The sequence below is a fragment of the Epinephelus lanceolatus genome, chromosome 17 (genome assembly GCF_041903045.1).
Source record: "Epinephelus lanceolatus isolate andai-2023 chromosome 17, ASM4190304v1, whole genome shotgun sequence".
NCBI lineage: Eukaryota > Metazoa > Chordata > Actinopteri > Perciformes > Serranidae > Epinephelus > Epinephelus lanceolatus.
The window spans coordinates 26,928,662-26,951,855 of record NC_135750.1 but is presented as its reverse complement, the minus strand read 5'-3'; the positions used below and the strand labels follow the sequence as shown (position 1 = coordinate 26,951,855).

The 23,194-nt window shown below is 40.2% G+C and overlaps 1 protein-coding gene across 3 annotated transcripts; it reads left to right on the top strand.

The window, feature by feature from the left end:
- Positions 1–635: 635 nt before the first annotated feature.
- tmem63ba (transmembrane protein 63Ba) lies at positions 636–21,391 on the top strand. 3 transcript variants are annotated; one of them, XM_033613175.2, is made up of 24 exons: positions 771–946; positions 8,121–8,351; positions 8,525–8,604; positions 10,621–10,662; positions 11,847–11,937; positions 12,034–12,071; positions 12,197–12,339; positions 12,802–12,853; positions 12,948–13,056; positions 13,166–13,236; positions 13,863–13,943; positions 14,132–14,255; positions 15,734–15,867; positions 15,998–16,135; positions 16,433–16,586; positions 16,740–16,846; positions 16,960–17,046; positions 17,146–17,211; positions 17,441–17,603; positions 18,647–18,752; positions 18,945–19,112; positions 19,264–19,379; positions 19,492–19,560; positions 19,704–21,391. In XM_033613175.2, the coding sequence occupies exons 2-24, from the start codon at positions 8,172–8,174 to the stop codon at positions 19,881–19,883; spliced, it is 2,499 nt and encodes an 832-aa protein (XP_033469066.1). In that variant the 5' UTR covers positions 771–946; positions 8,121–8,171; the 3' UTR covers positions 19,884–21,391. The 3 variants fall into 3 exon arrangements, with proteins under 3 accessions (XP_033469067.1, XP_033469066.1, XP_078017087.1); XM_078160961.1 differs by lacking the exon at positions 771–946 and adding an exon at positions 1,555–1,576; XM_033613176.2 differs by lacking the exon at positions 10,621–10,662 and having other exon boundaries at positions 636–946.
- The last annotated feature ends 1,803 nt before the right edge of the window (positions 21,392–23,194 follow it).

Sequence of the window (23,194 nt, the reverse complement as noted above, 5' to 3'; positions counted from 1 at the left end):
ACAAAAGAATGAAAGAATACAATTGATAACAAGAAGAACAAGGAGTACATATATACCTTGAAATTAAAGAGAGGTTATTAAAGCATTGTAAATTACCATAGTCTTGTTGGCTTTCTGATTTGTCATTAAAAAAATTAGATTTATACTTTTAATTTCTATTATTCTATATTAAATGTTTGTTGGAAGGAAAATCGTGTTGCCAACATATAAGAGCCTGCCTGAGGAAATTAGATAATTTAAAAGGGAGTTTATTTACATCAAAATCTCATTTAAAACGAAAAACTATACTAGCAATTAAACAAAGGTTTGGAATGAAGTACCATATCCTGTCTTCATTCTTAATGCAATGTGTCATTCAGTTCAACTTGAAAATTATATTAGAGGAATGAAAATCAAGCACATTCAGGCCTCCTTGGTGTCTCTGTTTGAATAGTGAGGATTATGTTCCATATTAAATTGAAGAAGGTAGAGTCTATTTGTCAGTAAATTATTTTGTGACAACTAATACTTCTCTCTGTCTGGATACACTAAACATGACAATGCCTCAGATTTGGATCTAAGTGTCCGACCTCTAAACATGTGTGTGCTCTCTGTATGACATAGTTCTATTTACGTCACAGTCTAAACCTCTCGTCGGACTGGTTGGGTTAGCGAGAGTTGCTCAACTGGCTGACAGACACAACTGTGGAAACTGAGGCTTGTCTATCATTAACAACAGCAAGACCGTTTGACCGAGTTGCTCCGTTTGTTTAGCATTAGTGTTGCGGTCAGGGAAGGTGAACGAAATCTAAATTAAAGCGGAAATTTGTCGACAGGCGTTAGATAGCCTCCACCTGTTATCTGCTACATCGAGGAGCTAAGTTAGCTAACGTCAACGTTACGGTTGACTGCTAGCTCACATTAGCTAATTGTTTTACTTTCTGCCCCTGCTGCGTATCATAGCCGGGTAAGTTGTTTTTCTTATTCAGTAACTCTGCGTTTGTTTGTTTCTCGTGACAAACATGGCTGGTTGTTGTCTGGAGTTGCGGCAGCTAACCGTTAGCTACTTTGCCGGTAAACTTGATAATTGCTGTCAGAACAATGACGGAGTAAACACATCCCGTTACCATTAGCGGCAGGCTAACTGATCAAATGCTAACGAGCTCAAACATTAAGGTTGGTAGTTTTGTGCGCGTTGTAACCTAACTCATCAAGGCAAGTTAATGGTACTGATTCTAGTATTGTTTTTTCCTAAGAGATAACTGTGCATTCATTATTATTTCATCGGCTGCGACATACGAGCCACAAGCCCCAGATTAAGTTTGCTGGTCATCATCGGGCACTTGGGTGTTTGGTTTGTTGTTGACTCATTGCCCATATTCTACTAGTCATGATCAGTAGTGGGATGTGGCAATATCTATCAAACCTTGAAAACTGTGTGGACCTCCACAGTGCTTGGCTGTGTGCTGTGGGGAGATTGCTTGTGCATAGACGCGAGGAAACTAGAAGAGATATCAGACAATGCAGCTATAGTTTAAATGTCTGTCTACATAATTCAGGACATGGTTTTGACACACCTATAGATATCCAGCTCAAGGTCAGTAATTCCTAACATATCTTCGTTATCTAACGCTTGTAATTGAGCAATGCCGAGAGAGACTCTCTTACACGGTGTTACACTGACATGGGCTTCATCATGGACTGATGACCACACACAGCTTGGCTGTGACAGTTAATGCCCTAAGTGTTTCCTTGTGCCCAGCCTATAAAGGGATAAACATGAGCTGGCTGATAGCAGTCTTAATATTTTGTCCATGGGCCTGAGTGACATTAATGATTTATGTGATGGAAGACTTTCCAAAAACAAGTATCAAGTGTCAGTGTATTATTACTGCCTCATTGATTTCTTACAAGATAAAAACATAGCACCTCACTAGCTTGACTCCTCTCCAAATGCTGAGGGTATTTCAGCTTTTCCTGTGCATAACATTTTTACATTTTGCCATGCAGAAAGCAAGAACTGGCCAATTAAGGCCGTCTTAAATTTTAGCTGCATCAATCAGTCATTTGTGGTACTTTGTAAATCACCCAAACAAATGATGGGTTGAAGAAATGCAACTCCTTAATGGGATGAAACACGCACCTCCAGTCTTTTTAAGGTAGAATCCACTCAAAGTTGTAAGATTAATTTTACACAGATAATGTAATCCTTTGGATTTAAACTGATTTAATGCTGCTGACTTTTAGATGAGTAGCTAGGTGCACTTGTGTTCTATTTAGCGTAATAGTGTTTTATCACATAGCGTCAACTTATATGTTGGTATGATCTCCTTTCTATCGCTGAATGTACAAAATGTCTGTAAAAATTGCTGACTAACAAATACTGATCATGTTCACAGGGGAAGGGACGCCAACATTTAATTTTGCTTTGAATTTCCTTTTTTCCCTACTGTTTGTAGTTACATATTTGCTGTAACGTGATTATGTAACCGCACTCTGATATCGTCATGATCTGTGATAATCAAAGCTCAGGCACTGAGCAGCTGTCAATGATTTACAGGCCAATACCAACAAGACTAATATGCGCAAATCTGCATTATCAGTCTTCAGAATTGTCAGAGAATTCATGTCAAGTATGACATTGTGAAGCAGGTTTGTAAAGCAGTCAGTATAAAGCAGGCTTGTGAATGGCCTCATAAAGGATTCAAAACAGTATTACATACAGTATTAGGCTAATACTTTGACACACTAGTACAGATTGATTACATGAACAAATGTATGTGGAAATGTGTAATTATTGTCTACATGGGCCAGGTGTTTTTGGCACCTTCCTTCTTACCTGTTCTTTGTTTCTTGTTTTCACATTGCTGATAAGTTTATCACAAGGGCTGGGTATCGGTGCATGATACCTTTAGTTATGAACCGACATAGCCGAGTACCAAGTAATAGTGAAACTTCTCAGGTCAATTGTTACCTGCACGTGATCCTTTTCTGTACCCAGACCTGGAAAATAATTACTATTTGTATGGTTTTGGTAGCAGCAAATCACTCAAGTGCTGTTCGATTTAATGCGATGTGTGATTGGCTCACTATAGCAGCGGGTGCGACCATACAGTCAGTGGTGTGGTGAAGTGTTGGCAGTTCAGCATGCTGAGATGCCACCAAAGCATTCAAGTATGGCTATGGCCTGTGGCATCTGATAGCATTTTACACAACTGAATGCTTCCATTCACATAAAGTAGAAAAAAGGTATCAAATTAAGTACTATATTGTACCGCTCTCACTTCAAGGATACTGGTATTGGTACTGGTATCATAATTTTTTTAACCCAGCCCTGTTTATCACTAACCCTTTAAAAGGTGATGAGAGAGACTTGATCAGGACACTTGTTTATCTAGAGTGACGCATCAAGGTTAAGTATGTGGTGTGTGTTGGGGAAAGAATGTGCAATCTCTCAGTCAAAGGCTTTATGTGGTGATTGTTTTTAACCAACACCTGTAAGTAGGCTATATCTGTGGCATTTTTGTTTTTGTTGGACATATAAGTGAACGTCTTAGTTGTTAGTGGAACTTTTTAAAGGTTGTTCGTGTCTCTCCTCCACAATTTGTTTCTGCTTTAACGAAATATTTAACCACATTATCATAAATAACATGTTACACTGAAGGTTTCTGGGCATTATCAAGGTTATAGAGTTGTGTAGAAGAATTGAACAAAACTGATTTACTTACTTTTAGCACCTAATGTCTGTCTCTCCTTTGTTGAATTTGGTTTTATTTAGTTGGGAAAGCAAGGTAGAGCATCTCAAGTTGGTGTTGCTTGACAACCGCTAACCTAAATTATAGCCCACAGTTTTTAAACCATTAAACAAAGTCTGCTCAAGTATTTAATCTATGAAGTTTACAGAAATGATGACTCACATACTGTAGATTTGAATGCACAAGGTCATGAATATGTGTGCTGTTGCTAATTATAGATGGAAAGCATTAGTGTTGTGCACTTTCAGATGCCAATATCTCTGCGCATTAAGGTGGAAGTGAACAGTTAAAAGGTTTGCATATTATCCGCTTATAATGAACATGCAGCTGCCTGCATGGACTTGAATGAGGCACTGTATTGTATGACATGTTCATTTTAATCGTCTCGGCAGACATTTGCATTTTATATTGTTTGTTTAACTAGAAAAAATATCTCAGACAATTAGACAAACCACACTGTTTTTCTTGTTTAAGCTGCAGAGCAAACAGCATTCCAGATTGAGTTTCAAATGGTCAAGCATGGGATGTTCTCCCCCACTGCCTTCATCGCCTTTATGTTTATTTGTATTTTGAGAATGTGTGCTAGACTGATGGTACCATAGCAACTAGCATCAGGTGGAAAGGTGGCACAGTATTTCTGTGCCCCTGTGTCATGCACACAGCGGTGTTAGAAATTGCTCTCAGTGTTTAGAATGCTTCTTTTCCATGTCGGTTGTTACACGAAAGTGAAAAAACTATTTGATTTGTTAAAGGTATGGAATTAAAACAGATGCTGCCCCAACGTCATGTTTAGGTTGTAGCTATAGGATTTGAACACTGTTTACCATTCAGATTTAAGGTAATACTGCCTTGTTAGACTGCAGAAGCAGATAACAAATCCCAGCAGAGCTGAGAATAGATTTAACTTCGGAAAACATCAATATTGTGTTAAATGTGACGGATAATGTTTGATGTGAGTACCATGGTTTATTATGTCATTCGCGATTTCAGCTGAGATGTTCTGCCTCAGTTGTACTTAATTGCTGTCAGGAGTCATGGTTCAAATACATGTATCACATTTTTAATTGCCCTCTAAACAGACAACATGAGTCCCTTTTTTTGGATCACACATGCACACAAGAAAACAAGAACTAGGTAAGGTAAACAGGATAACAGATTAAAGCTGCCCAGGCTAAATCACAAGTTGTTAACAAATTATCAGGACCGGACAGTATTATGTAGTCTTGTAATAGGCCTAAATACCACAATAAAAAACATATAGTGCTGAACCTTTCAGTCAAAGACCTGTTAACTCAGCTCTGCTTGGCCAATTAAATATAAGCCTCAAAGAGATAGAGTGCTATTGTGCTGTATTGTCAGATGTTCATGTTGTTGCGTCCAGCCCCTGTAAGTTAATGGCAAGTGAAATGACATGAAGAAATATCATTCAGTTGCTCTCAGTAACCAAACTGTACTTCTCTCATATATAGTGCAGGCTGTGTACTGTGTAGTACAGACGGTTCAGTACATAGCAGGGTGTAAGATGCAGGCAGGAGCAGCGTACATGGGAGCCCAGCCCATAACTTAGTGGCTGACATAGTGCAAAGGAACCTTGCACTGAGTATGGGCTGGAAGTCCTGAGGTCAGAATGGAAAACACCTCCTAAGTTGGTTGAGAATGACTAAGCGAAGATCACATGGGACTTCCAGATCCAGACAGACAAACTGGTGATGGCTAACCAACCGAACATCGTGTTGATCGACAAACAACAGAAGAAGGCAGTGTTGATAGATGTAGTAATCCCAAGCGACAGGAACATACGGAAGAAGGAACAAAAGAAGCTTGAAAAATACCAAGGGCTGAAAGAGGAGCTAGAAAAGATGTGGGGAATAGAGGCAACAGTGGTGCCAGTGGTAATCAGAGCACTAAGGGCTGTGACCCACAAACTGGGAGAGTTGCTCCAGCAGATTCAAGGTATAGCCTAACAACTGAGGTCTTTGCCCAGAGGAGTGCAGTCCTAGGAACAGCTAAGATACTGAGCAGAACCCTCAAACTCCCAGGCCTCTGGCAGAGGACCACCCCCCAGGGAGAGATGGGGATTTATATATATGTATAGCCTTTTATGTTTAATTTTCCAATAACATAAACAGCTGACTCAGCTCTTGGGTACCAGCTGTTCTCACTATTTCAGTTTTGAACTAAAGTACACCAGAAAAAAGGAAAGTAAAATGCAGCTTTTTCACTTCCCTTAATTGCAGTATTTAATAGCATAACAAGTTAACGCTGAGCTTGTGTAATGCAGAGTGCCTCATGATGGAATACAATTTATCTAACCACATGCTTTGTGCGAATATTATATTCTTTGATTCCTTATAGATACTGTATACATGTTAAACATCAGCTTCATCACTCAAGAAGATACACATTAATTCCCAATGACACTGATATTGCAGCCATGAGGTGGGCTTACTGTACCATAACATCTACGACCTTGGTGTTACAACGAGTTGTTTTTGAAATGTGCTTAAGTCCTTTTCAAGATGTTGGTGTTGAATGTTAAACAGTCTGGACTGTGGCAATGGGTCCAGGATGTGCAGCAGTGTTGTTGAAGGCACAGGGGGGTATGTTGTGTCCTCCCTGGGTTGAGACCGGTCCATTTGAACCCTGCGGTCTCTATCGGCTTATTGTTCAGCTCTGGCTGCATCCCTCTCCAGTGATGTCACAGCATTCCAGGGAGCGGATAAATGAGTTAGTGTTAGGGCAGATGAGCAGCATCGTGAATACTGCTGGTAATAGTGGGTCGAAGGGCACAAGTATAGTAGTGCAACTGTACAAACATGCTGGCCGGCACTCACCAGAACACCTACACGGTTTCTCCAAACCCTTCATTCAGTCTGTCTGTGTGAAATATGAAACCTTTTGTGTGTAATAGCCTGTAGTTTGAAATAGATCTTTTTTTTTAGGATAGACAAAGTGCTTTAAGTTATTTGTGTCAACATCTAAAACCAATACATTTTTGTATCACTTCTGCTCTACTTACTGTAAGTCAGTAGGAACTTTCTTATGTTTTGCAACTTCAGGGCCGCTGTAAATGATGTTGGGAATGCTCAAAGCTTATGTTGTTACAAATATTGATAGGATGGCTAGTTTTCTATCTAAGCAATATGTTTTTCCTTCTCGTCATATTTGCCAGGGAGTCTTGAATAAGCTTGTAGATGTAGTTTTTCACACTTAATTTGTGCTGTGTACCAGGGCAGATGAAAGGACTATCTGGATACTAAACCGCTACAATCACTGGGGCTCTTGCTTTACTGTTGGGATCAGGATGTTATTATTAAGATACATGTCTCATAGGACTGAGTACGCCTCATACACTATTAATGCTTTGTAAATGTTTTCCCTCGTTATCCTTCAGGTAGCTTGTTAAGTTAGATGCTTGTTGTTTCTAACTGAAATGCATTAGAGACCAAAACAGAAAGGTAGCCAACGTGAGGCTTTTTCCAACAGGCCACATCTCTTGAGCCTGGCTTGTTAGGTTAGAGGCCTGGTATCTACACCTATTAAGAGTTAAGTGATACAGTGTAATGTGAAAGGGTTTCAGCAGCTGTTGGCAGCTTTCAACTCATTGCCCTCTGCTCCGACTCAAACAGACTCTGTGGTTGAGTCACTGTCCTCATCAAACCCCAATACATGACTGTACGCAGCAGTGTTCTCAAACAAGCTCAGGCAAGCTGAGAGTATGCTACCTGCCTAAGACAAAACAAAGGTTGAAGTACACCGGTGACTGCTGTAAGCTGAACATCTTACAAGCTAAAGACTTAGCTATTTTTTCAGGTGTTGGAGGACAGCATTGGAACTGAAAGGGGAGTGAATATTTCACTTAAGTTTCTCAGTGACCTAGAAATATCTCCAATGTGCCATTGTTGGTCTCCGTCTGTTGGATGGGGATAGTGAACTGCTGCTTGGCATTGAACATGTGCTCTGTCTCTGAACACTCAGGTTTTCAGAATATGCATTTTTACTTACTACAGTTATTTTCCTGGAATTAAGAACAAGTGTCATTTGCACATAGAGTGGCTGCAAACAAGGAACAGAAAGTGTACAACAATTTGAAATGTGTTTCTCAGTTGTCATGCATGTGGTCAACAGCAACAGCATGTGACTAATGACAAGACAGAAATTTCAGCCTTGGGACAGTAAATTGAAATTCCATTGTAGCTATTACCACAAAGTCTCATGTGATGAATGCTTTACAGTTACGTCCATTTTCCTGCCGAAGCACTGGGGGAAGGTGCTCTTCAGAATTTGTCCGTGATAGACACATACAGTGTAATCAATTATGCCAGAATGCAAGATGCTGATAATTACCATACCAAGTGTTCTAAGACTTTCATCTGTTCTTTACAGGTTGTCAACATGTTGCAGTGAGTTATCAACCAAGTGTTGATATTGTTAATAATGGAGATGTTGGGGGCGTCGGAATGCTCCAATCCAGGGAGCTGCCCGCCAGCAGAGACAACAGCGAGTAATTCCACCAAGGATTTCTGTTACTCTGCCCGAATTCGCAGTACAGTGCTCCAGGGCTTGCCTTTCGGTGGGGTGCCTACTGTCCTTGCCCTTGACTTTATGTGCTTCCTGGTGAGTCTTTCTGTCAGTGTTTTCACCTCAACTGTTTGAATTGAGGTAAAATACTTCAGGAATGTGTTTTGAATGATTAACTCCTTCAAGCAGTTATGTAACGTTTGTATTCTCTGTACTATAAATAAAGGGACAAGATGTGTTGACAGCCACTGTTTATCATGTACTTCTAGGGGCTGCTGGTTGTGTTCTCCTTCTTGAGAAAAGTAGCATGGGACTATGGGCGCCTCGCTCTGGTGACTGACGCTGACAGGTAATTAGAATACATTGGTCCAGACTAGAGGGTCCAGTACTTAGACTTTCTGACTTTTAGGGGTCATGGAAAGCAATAACATTATGCCAAAATGCACTGATACATCAACCATAGTTGAAAGTTCATATGTTAACATGTTTATTTATTCATGTAATAAGTGTTGAATACTCAGCAGTGATATTGTCACATGCCATTGTCCAAAGTTAGCTGTATATTAGAGGATGGATAACCATCCCAAAAAATGTGTTAGCTAAAATAATTTATCATAGATTTTTTCCCAGAAATGTCACTCCCTTTTGTACATTGAAAACTGTTGTGAAACATAACTAATTCATCTTGCAAGATCATTTTGGCAAACATATTGTTTAATATTTTGATAATTGATCATCATGTGATGTCAGGCTATTTACACACTGTTGCAGGAGATATAAGCATGTCACATTTGACAGGGTTTAGACAGGACTCTTAAGCAGCAAGTCAGGAACTTGTGCTTAATGCCTCTGCTTTATACAGAGCTATTGAATCTTGAATATGATTTGCCTCTAGTCAGAAAGTGTATGGTGGCCAACAGGGACAAAATGTGACAAAAGCTTTGTTGGTATTTAAATGTTAGTGTTACAGTAGGTACTAGCCATTGTGGCTGGTGATCCTTATTTATATATCTGTCAGAGACACATTTTTTTTTTTTTTAAAGATATTTTTTAGGGCATTTTTTGCCTTTAATTGAAAGGATAGTTAAGTGTGAAATGGGGGAGAGAGAGAGAGGGAGAGACATGCAGCAAAGGGCCACAGGCTGGAGTCGAACCCGGGCCGCTGCGGCAACAGCCTTGTACATGTGGCGCCTGCTCTACCACTGAGCCACCGACGCCCCGTCAGAGACACATTTTATCAGTATTTGGTGGCTGTTTTGTCTGGATACTGGCTGACACTGAAAAATTCTTGTTCTGAGGGTGGAGTTAGTTTTCTGATGGAAGCAGACATCACAAGGATGATACTCCAGACAGGAAGTCAGTGTCAGCAGTTTCCCTTTTGAGGGCAATAATGCACACTGACATTGCCATGTTTTGTCATGTGTTACATGGTTTCTTCATTTTGAGATAGACAGGCCCGACTGCGGTTGGAATAAGCCTGAAATGTTGGAAAAAGAAACTAATGATTAGTAACTATTATTAATTTAAATACCCTTTTAGATCCATTTCTCAGAACACTTTAAAGCCACTGTCTGCATCTAAGCCCCGTGGACTGTAGCTATTATATGATGATATGCTGCCAGATACGCTTGAGACTGATGTCTACGCACTGATCGAATAACGAGAATTGTAGTGGAAGCAGCCTAAGAGGCGCCTGTCAACAAGGACTGATTCCTAACCCCAAGTTAAAACAAGAGGCCCGATCAAGTTCAGGAGAGAGGGAGCTCAGAAATTGCTGCAGACCTCAGACCTCTTTGACTGTGAACCGTGGAAAGTACATGACACAGTGCTCCATCACCTACATCCCCCTGCTGTGTTTGTGTGATGTTGCAGCTTCACTATTTTTGCAGCTGCATGTGAGCAAAGAATGGGCTGGCAGCATGGTGGGAGGATGGGAGGGGGGTGGCAGCGTGAGACACTTTTGTAATAGACAGGAAATGTAGTTTGTTGTCTCATGACACTGTGCTGGATTGAGATCAGTGTCTGTATTTTAGATTCTTGTTACATCTGAAAAGTAAATGTAACCTTTTACCAGGAAGCTTGATTAATTGTCAAAAATGGGGTATAAATTTTGGTGTGTCTTTTGCTCCAGCTACATAAGCCATGACTCAAGACTAAAATGAATGATTGAGTTGTTATGTCACAGGCCATAAATGCATTTATATGGCTGTGTAATGTACACCAGAGTGAATAGAAACCTTCATTGGTATGCCCGTGGTGTGATATGCTACCCCAGTTGTTCTCTAAACCAGCACCCTTACTGGCCAACAGGGCCATTTCCTCTTAACTAAGCTGAATGGCTTTGTTTTGCTTCTGTTTTCACCAGACGAATGGATCAACGATACAGTCGCCTGGATGATCGGGAATAGTATGTTATCTCTCGATACAGTAGACTCACCACCTTTCATTTCTCTACTTTCCCCTCTCTGTAGTTAACCTAACTCATAACTCTTGTCCACTCTGCCCAGGCTGCTGTGGGTTTCAGCCTGTTTTTCTCTCTTGGATGGTTTTTGCTTCTCTCCCCTCCTCCTCCAGGCGTTCCCAGTGCCAGGCTCTTAATTATTCTCCCTTTCCTTGTCACTCTTGTACCTCTGCTGTTGGGTGTGCCTGTCCTCTCTCACTGTCCTAATCAGATCTGTGTGTTCTAATCTGTGTATTGACCTCTTTATGAAGCTCGGACTTCTTTTGTGTGAGCGCAACGCATGAGCCACACAGACAGGATGCTAATAGGGAGAGGTAATGCTTCCCTGATCTGTTGTTGTTGTTAATAGACAGGCCCTGACATGGTGCAGCTACAGTATGTCCTGTCTACTAGAGCAGAGAGGAGCCATTCTGACTTCTCACAGGAATGTGCGAGAGGAGGACTGACGGTGGTTTACAGCCGCAGGCTCTCTCCTCATTCCATTAGAGATCTCTTAGAGTCCTGGGCAACATCATCCTTTCATGTAGTATTGAACACTGAACTGATGTTGGAATCCCAGCAGAGCCTGGGTCCTCCTCATATTTTCTGATTATGTATAAATTGGCACGACCTCCCTGGGGAGTGCTATCAAATGTGTACACAGCATATGATAAAGTCCTGATGTGTTGTTATGTCCAGGCTCTGCTGGAGAAACTCCATAAATCTGCCTCTTTGTGATAGCTGGGTTTCTGATGTTTCCTCTGTGAATGGTCTTTTCTGTAGAGCTCCTCTTTATAACTTTTTATCACAACCTTTCCTCTGACAGTGATGGTGACTCAACCTGTGTAAAGTTGACTCCTAATAGAGCATGAAATGTGGCTGTAGAGATTGTTCCTGTGGTTGACTGTGGTTGACTGTGGTTAACCAGCCCAAATCCTGTGTCCAGCCCACACCGGATAAGCAGGGGGGAATCTCTTCAGTACATTTCAGGGCGTGTGTTTGCCTGTGTTGTGTGGTGACAACTTTTCCAAACTGATGGTAATCCCACTGTCCTTAGAAACAAAGAACTAACATCCTGTTATGGTGCATGGTGATGTTAGGTAGTTATGTCACATCATACAAAAACTATGTGTTGTGTTTCCTATGTACAGTGTGGCCTCTGCCTTGACATCAGATACACCAGAACGCTATGAGCGCCTCACTTCAGTTTCCAGCTCTGTGGATATTGATCAGAGAGACACAGTAAGTATGCCTTTGTTCTTACATGATATTTTATAGTCTGTTCATCTAGGATATACTGTATGTTGCATGTGATAACAGGCACACGTTATTTTTTAGGGCTTCTGCTCCTGGTTAACTGCCATCTTCCGAATCAAGTGAGTCATACATAACATATTGGAAATAAGAAACATTGGCGAAACGCTGACTAAGCTGGCATGACATTTGTCTCTGTTTCTGATTGCTCTCGAGTAGTTACTTTGTTGATGTGTTCTCTCTGTAGGGATGAAGAGATAAGGGAGAAGTGTGGTGAGGATGCAGTACATTATTTGTCCTTTCAGCGGCACATCATTGGCCTGTTAGTAGTGGTAGGCGTGCTGTCTGTTGGCATCATCTTGCCCGTTAACTTCTCGGGAAACCTACTTGGTGAGTGGATTAGAGATTGATTTTCTGTATATTTTTCCTGTTCTCCTTTTATGTGGGGCTTTTTCTTTACTCTTACTAAAACTGTCTTCCCATTAACAAATGTAGACAAAGCTTTGCAATGGTCTTTAGCATGTAACCTGTAAACTTTTGTAAGTACAGACATGTACAGAAGGATTTAACCTACAGCACCATTATTGTATTCTGTAAAACAATAAGAACACACAAAGTAAATATGTTAAATGAATCATACTTTTTTACTTTTCTTATTATTTTTGATATATATATATTCATTCTTTCATGGACGCTCAGTGTCAGCAATACTTACTGGCTCCCCTGACCCTCAGTTATTGATGTTTATTAATGTTTGTCTTTGGCTATGAAGCATGTTAGCCAAAGTGAGCTGCACATGGGCAGGACTCCTGGTGACTGAAAAGCGTCTCGTGTCTGTTATTTTTCCTACAGAAAACAATGCATATAGTTTTGGGCGAACCACTATTGCAAATTTGAATGCAGAGTGAGTAATTCTTCTACTGTCACTTTTTAACTCGTATAAGTCTAATGTTGAGCCTTAACTTTACGATGTGTGACATACTTCTTTTCTTCTGCAGTAATGCACTATTGTGGCTGCACACCATCTTTGCATTTCTCTACTTGTTACTGACGGTGTACAGCATGCGACGGCACACCTCCAAGATGCACTACAAAGAGGATGACTTGGTGAGTGGCATGGTTTTATAAAGTGGCAATTTTATACACCCCTCGTCCTTGTAAACTCACTGGTCTGACTTTTATTGGTAATTATTTCTCTGTTTTCATTTCCCTGCAGGTGAAACGCACTTTATTTATCAACAGAATCTCCAAATACGCAGAGGAGACTGACATAAAGCAACACTTTGAGTAAGCATTGGTCAGGATCACTGGTATCCTGGCTCCACAGTTAATATCTCACAATGCTTGAATCTGTCTGCTTATGAAAATAGTACACTGCTCTGTCGTCATAGCAGTAAGCAGTGCAGTAACTGTATTAAGCTGTATAAGAGCCATGCCTTTTCCTGTTAAAAGCAGCCGTCTTGTGCTGGCCCATATGACCAGGATCAGACAATGACAGGCCTATATGTGTAATTGTCCATAATAGGAGCCAGATGAGGAGGCTCATGCAAGTCATGTGTCAAGATGGTCAAACACGGAGGCAGGGATGTTTGGCTCAACTCCTACTCAGCCAAATAGTATTTATCAAAATCTTATCTTTACTCCTGTGCTGGAAAAAGACCCTCACCCTTGAGTACAACAACAACAACAAAAAAAAAAACAGAAAGAAGGAACTTCCTGTGTAAAACAAAAATGATGAAAGCCAATCAATGTTTGTGGTTGTTACATTCACATCTTTTTTGTGAGTGGTCAGTGTTATTGTTATGTAGTAGAGATATATCATCTACTGTAAATATACTTTGCTGTTGTTGTCAAGAGTGTGTAAGTTTGAATTTATCTAGTCTTTGACCCCCCACCCCCTTCTTCCTTTATAGGCAGGCGTATGAAAACTGTGCTGTATTGGAAGCTCGTATCTGTTACGACGTAGCCAGGCTGATGTCTCTCAACTCTGAAAGGTAACAATGTTTTAACCACAAGTGTGTGAGTGTGTATGTGTGTGTGTGTGTGTGTGTGTGTGTGTGTGTTTGCCCTTTCATAGCAATTTGGGATGTGCTTGTGAAGTGTCTTATTGGCTTCAGGATGTGAGCTTGTTTCAGTGAAGCAGCCCTTCTTCAGTCTGACACAGCTAATGTTTTCCATGCAGGAAGAAGGCAGAGCGCAACAAGAAGTTCTTCCTCGACCTCCACGCTAAGGAGCATATTACCACCATGATCAATCCAAAACCCTGTGGACACCTTTGCTGTTGCATCATTAAAGGCTGTGAGCAGGTCAGGCTGATATATTGAAGCTTTATCTCAAAACAGCACTCCTGAAACATGTTGGCAAGCTGACACTAGCAGCATTTTTTAGGGGAAGATAATGAAGGCATCTGTCTGATTTTACTATCAATTTATAGATTCATGTGGAGAATCGGGGCTAAGCTGGAAAAACATATAAGCAGTGTAACATGCAGGTAGCTGCTCCTAGAAAAGCCATCAAGCCGTATAATTTCACATCAGTTGTAAACCCTATCTGAACATCATTTTGTATACTGCAGCCTTTATTTTTGCTTTAGTCATGACACTCCTTGTGCTAACTGCTACGTATATGGGTGTACGTGTATGGGTTGTGTCAGGTTTGCATTACTGACAGGCAGAAAGAGTAACAACTAAACAGCAATAAAACATATATTTAAAATTACACTGTAAAAATCTTTAAAACCCAAATAAAAGCAGTACGAAGTAGCCCATAAAAGTAGACATTAATCTCAAAGTGCTAAATAGTGCCAAATATTATGATGTCTAGTCATAAGTTTAAGTTGATAGTCATATAATTACATTCGAAGACAATTATACAGACAGAGCATCAATGCTGCAGTCCAGTCACAGCCGGACGTCGAAATTTCCCAGTTGCAATGTCCAACTTCTGACCTCCAATGTTTCAGGTACACAGCACCAAATGTAAACAAAAACATGGCTTACTCTGACAAACTAATGTTTACTTGGTGGGTGTACACACTCAGCAGTGCAGCCTGCTTGCACACATATATGAAACAGGAGGAAAAACAACTCGAGGCAACAGACGCCATTAAACATTTTATTTTACAGCACTTATATCCTTGGAAACATATATCAATATTCCATTCACTAGCCTAATACAAATGATGTAGTGTACAAATGCATCCTACCTACATGACCTATCAATTAATATGTGCGCTTCCATTGTACTTTTTCTAGTGGGAGGTTGGAAATGTTCAAGTTCCAAATTGTATGGAACGCAGCCTAAGTCTCAAACGTGTGATGTCATCAAGTATAAAGTCTGGAGCTGCTCCATAGAGAATGATTTTGTATAACTGCAAGATGTTTGTCTTTTTCACACCCAAATGAGCATTTTTCTATTGTGGTGTTGTCAGTTTTGAAACTTGAAACATACCCATATACTTAGAACATTCCCCTGGGTGCTCTTTGTGTTATCTAAAACATTTTTCCCAACTCATATTCAATGGAGCAGCTCCAGACTTGACACCAAACGACATCACTAATTTGGGTTGTAGCACTCTAGTTTTTGGATTTGGGAGTTGTTCATATTTACTAATATTTTTGGACTGTCTTAGAATGTAGGAATTACATGTATGAATTTTGAAAAAGAGCACAATTGCCCTTTAAATGATACTCGCTATTTCTGCAGTGTAAAATTATAGCTGTTAGGATTAAACTAAAACTAAAACAAACATCACAGACTGACTTATTTTTCTTGTCTGTTACAGGAAGAGGCAGTGAGCTACTATACCAAATTGGAGGCACAGCTAAAAGATGACTACAGGAAAGAGAGAGAGAAGGTTAACGGGAAGCCCTTAGGAATGGCCTTTGTCACTTTCCAGAATGAGTCTATGACTGCCATGTGAGTATATTATATATGTAATATGTCAATGTGTATCTGTGACCTGTGAGGTTTTAAGTTTACAGATTATTTAGCTCTCGGCACACTGTAATGTCTGTTCTATGTTTGGGTGTATGGTTTTTTTTTTCAGAATCTTGAAAGACTTTAATGCTTGCAAGTGTCAGGGCTGTAAGTGTCGTTGGGAGCCCAAGAGCTCTCAATTCAGCCACAAGCTTCACACACACAACTGGACTGTCAACTATGCCCCTGATCCACAAAATGTTTACTGGTAAGAACACATTTAGGTCTCATATTCTCTCCACTATCCAGGCTGAATAGTTTTTTCCCCTCTGCATAACTCCACCAATTGAAAAGGGTGGATACATTTGGCAGAATAAAAGTACTTCATACAAATACCCAAAGGGAGTTCTACAAATACAGACTTGTTGATGTGTAATGTGCTTCATATTATACTGAGGAATAATTAGACTTTCTTAATCCCGATGGCATACCGGTTTTTGATCTGCAGTATCAGTTTACTGGCCAGCTGTGTCAATCTAACCGAAACATAACCTTCATCCCACAGGGAGCATCTGTCAGTGGGAGGATTCATCTGGTGGGTCCGCTGCTTGATCATCAACCTTGTCCTCTTTCTCCTCCTCTTCTTCCTCACCACCCCGGCCATCATCATCTCCACCATGGACAAGTTCAATGTTACCAAACCAGTGGAGTACCTAAATGTGAGTGTTTCATTTATGGCTTGTTTTTTTCTTTATGAAGAGTGCGACCAGATCATGCATCCTTATCGAGTATGTATGCTGTTGCAGAGAAACAGGATTTCACTTCTCAGTTCTTGACACAGCATGTTCATGTCTGTCTGATCTGTCTTCCAGAATCCAATCATCACCCAGTTCTTCCCTACCCTCCTCCTGTGGTCCTTCTCTGCCTTACTTCCCACCATTGTTTACTACTCTGCCTTCTTCGAAGCCCACTGGACCCGGTATAGTTTACACTATCTGCAGTCAATACTTCAGCATAATCAGAGTCATGTTGTCTCTATTCACATTTGAGGTTTAAGGTTGTTTGATTGTATTCTGTTTATTTTTTCAACAGGTCAGGAGAGAACAGGACCACAATGCATAAATGCTACACGTTCTTGATCTTCATGGTCCTGTTGCTGCCCTCCCTAGGACTCAGCAGGTATAGGATGTTTATGATTATGATTAATGTTATACATTAATTCATTTTTTTCAGCTTGAATAATTGAGCTGATTTAATCTCTTTCTTGTATCGTTGCAGTTTGGATGTTTTCTTCCGCTGGCTTTTTGACAAAAAGTTCTTGGCAGATGCTAAAGTGAGATTTGAGTAAGTACGATCAATTTATGGATGTTTTCAATACAACTCTCCAGCACTTGGAACAGGGCAAAACAGGATGACAATGTAAGCAGTCATTTTCTTCTGTACCATCACCAGTTTAAATGTGTCAGTAAATTAATTTGGAATTAAATAGGCTTCTCCAATAAAGCATTTTAAAACTTAAGAGTGACTCTCACATCAGACTTTAGTAAGATTTTCTTTTTTCTTTGCTCTTTAGGTGCGTGTTCCTTCCTGACAATGGAGCGTTCTTCGTGAACTATGTCATTGCATCTGCATTCATTGGAAATGCCATGGACCTGCTGAGGATCCCCGGTCTACTTATGTACATGATCCGCCTCTGTTTGGCTCGCTCTGCAGCGGAGAGGAGGAATGTCAAGAGGGTTGGTGTTTCCCCTGCTTGCCACGTTGACATCATTAATGGGTCCATGGCCCATAAAGTGGTTTAATTTAACATTTAATAGCAGGGTATAATTTACCTCTAACACAGTCACTGATTTTGAAACTGTGTGGGGGAATTAATTGTGTCATTGTTGTGCACATGAACGAGCCAGTTAAGAAGCTAAACATTAGAAAGCCAACACTCAGATGTCAAAAATATATAAAAATGGGAATCTCTGCTTTGATTTTGGGCTGAAAATATATTCTGGGTTTTTTTTTTTGTTTTTTTTTTTTCACCCCTTCACATGATGTACTGCAAATTAGGGTCCTTCTTTAAAGGAATACTTCACCCACAAAATTACCATTTATATATCAATAAGTCATGCCGTGTTACCTTGAATTCGAAAGAAATCTTTGTCTTGCATGCCTCTAAAGAAAATGGCGACCATGTTTAACAACAGCAAAATACAGCAAAACATATTTTTACAAACTCTCAATCAACTCGTGCAGTAAACTCCAAGTCTCAATAATTCAGTCGTATGATCAGTACTTTCCAAACATGCATTTTCACTAATATTGGATATTGACTTTCAGTCAGTCTTAAATGGTAAGGTTTTAGTGAAAATGCAAGTGAGGTAAAGCAAAAGTAAATATGTGTAAGTGTAAGTTTGTCGCACCACCGAAAAATGTGTTATTAACCACCCAGCCAAATTTGAATGATTAAAAGTCTTTATAGCAGCTAACAAAGAAGCACAAAGCACGCACTTGCCGACCTGAAGAACAAGCTGCTGTGCAGCGACAGGCTCTCATTCAGCAGCTCACCAAGTAGCACAAAGCAAACACACTCCCTGCTGAAGAACAAGCCACTGCAAGACATTGATATATCTGCGCTAATGTTAGTAGTAACGTAGTAGTTTTTATATGGTAGGGGAAGTCTTTTCATGTGTTTTAAACTAGTATTTTCTAACATGTATAATGTGTTTAGAAAGAAATCACTAATTTTTCTGTACCCAGACTTTGATATTTTGTAACTGTATCTTCACAGCACCAAGCGTATGAGTTCCAGTTTGGGGCGGCTTATGCATGGATGATGTGTGTCTTCACTGTGGTTATGACCTACAGCATCACCTGCCCGATCATCGTCCCTTTTGGTGAGTTCTACTGTTTAACATCCCCCGCTTTGATTACTGCTGTTTCACATCAAGATAGTGTGCTTATTATATTACCGCAGGAGAAAAGTGTGGAGGGCAGGGACTCAGTGGCTTTGTTCTTTATACAGAAGCTTATCAGCAGGCCTAATTGGATTAGTTCCACTATTTACTTTGTCTTCCCTCTCTGTGCAGGGCTGATGTACATGCTACTGAAACACCTCGCAGACAGGTACAACATGTACTACGCCTATCTGCCATCCAAACTAGACAAGAAGATCCACTCTGGAGCAGTCAACCAAGTGGTGGCTGCTCCTATTCTTTGTCTCTTTTGGCTTCTGTTCTTCTCTACTGTTCGCTCGGGTAAGACAAGGACTCCACCTACTGGCCAATAATATCCTAACACATGCCCACATTTATAAACAGTGTATCTACTGCTTTTTTCTGAGCATAATAAAGCATAATAAAACACAAGTTAAATGTTAAATGTCTCACTTTCTTTCTTCCCTCCCAGGGTTTTCAGCTGCAACGTCCATGTTCACATTCATAGTTTTGATCATCACAATCATTATCTGCCTCTCTCACGTCTGCTTTGGACACTTTAAATATCTCAGTGCTCACAACTACAAGGTAACAGATAGTCACCCTTGTTTGCATGTTATGCATGTTTCCTCAATTCATCAGTACTTCAGACCAGCATTATATTCAGCTGCTTATACTAAATGAATGTTCTCTGTCTTAGATTGACACCCATGTGGACGGGATGGAGAATGGGCGTCCAGTATGCAGCACTGCTGCCAGCAAGGCAGCAGTATGTATTCTGTCATATTTATTCTATAAGCATATGAGCCTCAAGATTAAACAGTGGAAAGAGATGTCCACAGAATGAAGCTTATCCTGAAACACAAAATAGGTATCAGACTTTGACTTTGTATTTCATTTTCTCCCCTACAGCAAATGTACATTGCTCAGGTACTTCAAGACCCAAATTCAGAGGAGGCTGGTTCAGGCAGCGGTGAGGATGACGGCCAAGGGTCCTCGCAGGACGAGGATATAATCAATGTCGAAAATGGCCTGAATGAGGACTTCCAGTCCGGTGAGGACAGCCTCATTGATAATGAAGTGCGGCACTGACAGTGCCTGGAACAGAAAAAAAAAATTCCCTAAGTTTAACTTGAGGAGCGCACTGAATATGTGAATTAAACTAGGAACTGAACCAACAGTTCTCCAAAGCATCTCAACCTCCATCGAGGGACCTAACACTAACATAAGCACACTGTCTACTAAGGATTAAATGGATTGTTGCTCCAGGACTCTCGCATTTCCGTCACTGGGTCTCAACAAAACACATCGTCTGTCTGTGTACCTGCAGAGGGAATCTACTTTAACAATGCAAGGGCAGTGACACCCTTCTGCCCCGAGATAACAGAGGCACACCCCAAAACACTGCACATGGACTCATGAAAGAAAGACACTAAATGCACAAATGAAGAATAGTTTGCCTTGTTTTCTAAGGGGAGCGATGTTCTGTCTGTATTTCCTTAACATTGTTGCACTTGAAAGAGAGGACCTGTGCTATAAGCTCGAGTTTCATTAAGGTACTGTAGTTCAGCATGCCTTCAAGTTCAAAGGGTGGAGGGATTTTCCCATAATCCTTTGCCAGTATCTCTAATTGACTGCACTAAACGCTTCCCCCAAATAAGCAGCTGGTGCAAGAGAACAAGAGAGGAGTTTTCCACCTCACCAGACAGCTCGGTCTGTGTAGATGTGATGGTCTCTAAATGGTTCTTCCAATCCCATGAAAGCCTTTTAAAAAAAAAATCAAAGAAGAAAAAAATAATTCCTACTAACACTCCTGGACGCTTCGACACTGTACAGCTACAAAACTCTGGATTTGTAGAATAGGCTTTTTTGACATGGTATTTATTTGTAGGCATTGAATTTTTAATGCTATCAAGCTTGATACATCCCTAAACTGTGGAAGAGGATAATTCATATCTCGTCACACTACATTTATCATGATCTTCTTTGGCGTTGAGTCTCTGAGCCTTTGTTGGGACTGCCGTTGGACTGCTGCTACTGATGCTTCCTCCAGTAGGGGGAAATCCTTGCACAGCTGCTGCAGGAGGACTGGAGGCCTGGAGCCTGCTGATCCTTTTGTGTTGCTTGTAGGATGGAGAGAAAGGCCTTTTGCGGTTTGTCGCGGTCAGCTTCAAATGGTACTCCTTGTGACTGGTTCTCTCTATCTTTTTGTTTGTATCTTTTTGTCCATATGTTTACGTCTTTATGTAGAAATTTTCAAATTAGCATTCAGTGTAGGTGGCTACTGATAGTTTGACAAATAAGCTATTCTGTATGTAATCACTCAGTCTTCTGCCAGGTCCTCCTTCATCGTCTAGGTAGCATATTGTTCCAGTGGTCATTGAGCATTGTTACAGTTTCCCATTTCGCAACTACTCAGTGCTGAGTTGTAGATAGTTTAAAACCAATTGTGCAATTTAGGTGATAACATATCAGATCTTAGGCTAGGCCACTTGAGAAAGTTACAACAGTGGATGAGGTCCACATCCATTTAAAGTCACTCATTTTCAAACCTCAACTTTATACTGTTAAATACTACTATGCTACCCCACCCCAACCCATTGAATGCAAAATGGAAGATAATTCACGATGTTGCTCCTTGAGTTGTTATGAACCAAGTTTCCCCTCATAGTTTGACAGTCCAGATTTGCAGATCCAGTGACCAGTTTTGTCAGGCCGCAACCAGAGCAATAGTAATGTACTACAACTCAACACTTGCTCCCGAAACATGCCATTTTAAAATTGTTTCCTATCATACGAAGCAGCTTTTTTTTTTTTTTTCAGTTATCACAAAGACAAAAATACATACTTGACTACAAGTCACAAATAAGAATGTAAAACACAATGTCCACACAGTTATAACTTTACTCAGGATTTAACAAGCGTCTTGTTTCTGTCCACTCCTTTCTTCCTTAGTCGAGACAACACTATGAGCTGCCCCGTTAAACACAAAGACGATTGTCGGTAAAGAAAGGCAAAGCACTGCAGTCTGTCACTATGGACCAATTATTGTTATTTGGAATATCATGATATGAAACATTTATTATTCAGCTGCTCAGAGAGCCATTGTGGGAAGTGTGCACTAATCTTACTTTCACTTATATGATTGACAGAGAAGGGCACGATAACGACATGGGTGACGACAATGGTGAACCTAAACTGTTTCCATAATTTGTCCATGGATATGTTGGCCCCACATATGGTGATGTTATTATGGTACTAACAAGAGTTGTTTGACATCGTTGAGTCAGGTGCTCTTCTAGTCATGATAAGGTGATTTTATTTTTTTTATACCTCTTCATTTTTATACCTCTGAGATGTCTTGAAATCTCTGAATGTGTCCTGTCAAAGTAACATACTGTCCAGCTCTGAGGCAGATACTTAAAAGTCTCGTCTTGTCTAACAACTCCAGTGTTTAAACGCTGAATGTAGGTTTGTTCCACAACTTTTGGTAAGTTGAAAGTAGCTAAAGTAACAGTGTGATCGCTGTATTTACACAGCTTCAAAAGGACGGTTCACTCACTAATCAGAAATGATACGTTTTATACTACAACAATGTCCGCTCCCATGTCGTAGCGTTTCATTTGAGCATAGATCTACGTTTGTCAGTCTGATGGTTACAATGATTTCCTGTAGCCTTTTTTTTCTAATTCCAAGTCTAGTACCCTCGTGATGAATCCTTTTATTTTAGATTATCTTCATAAGATCTGTACACACAGTGGGACTCAATGAAAATGAATGGATTGTTGTTGTTTTTTTTGTAAAGAGCCAAGCACTTTCTAATAGAAGTTCTCAGCTTGTTTGCTCAATGTTCTCAGAATGGTTAGTAAAATGTCTCTGCGTCTCAAAACTGTGCACAACTAGAATGTGTCTTTGTGTGCTTTGCCTTTTATAGTTTTACATTTTTCTAGCTAGCAAGAGTAACAATAACCAATCTCAGCATTTGACCGTCTCATTTTCTTATTCTTTCCAAAGGGCCGTCTGTTCAACAGATATATACTGTATATATCTGTACTTCCCCCTCTTTGAACAATAAATCTGTATTTAATAAAGTCTATCAATAATACTGTGTTTTGTAAGTATCTAAAATGGCTCACTTTGGCTTGTGACTCCTTAAAGCAATACACTAAATACTAATTACGAAGATACTGTTTTGGTGGTTTACAAAACAAAACATCTTATTTAACTATTTTACACTAACAGGAAGTGATGCAATACATGCACCGTCAACATTTGATTGACATCAAACTGACTCCCAAGTGTCACTGAATAAAATCTGAAACAGAATTTTTTTTTTGTTTTCCTGTCACCCACATTTTTTTCAACTGTTGCTTTTGAACTGTACTGTGGAAGAATAGTGTCCA

Coding starts and splice junctions, on each gene's coding strand:
- tmem63ba (XM_033613175.2), top strand. CDS start 8,172: ATGGAGATGTTGGGGGCGTCGGAATGCTCCAATCCAGGGAGCTGCCCG. Junction 12,854..12,947: donor ATTGCAAATTTGAATGCAGA/GTGAGTAATTCT, acceptor TTTCTTCTGCAG/TAATGCACTATTGTGGCTGC. Junction 13,944..14,131: donor ATGTCTCTCAACTCTGAAAG/GTAACAATGTTT, acceptor TTTTCCATGCAG/GAAGAAGGCAGAGCGCAACA.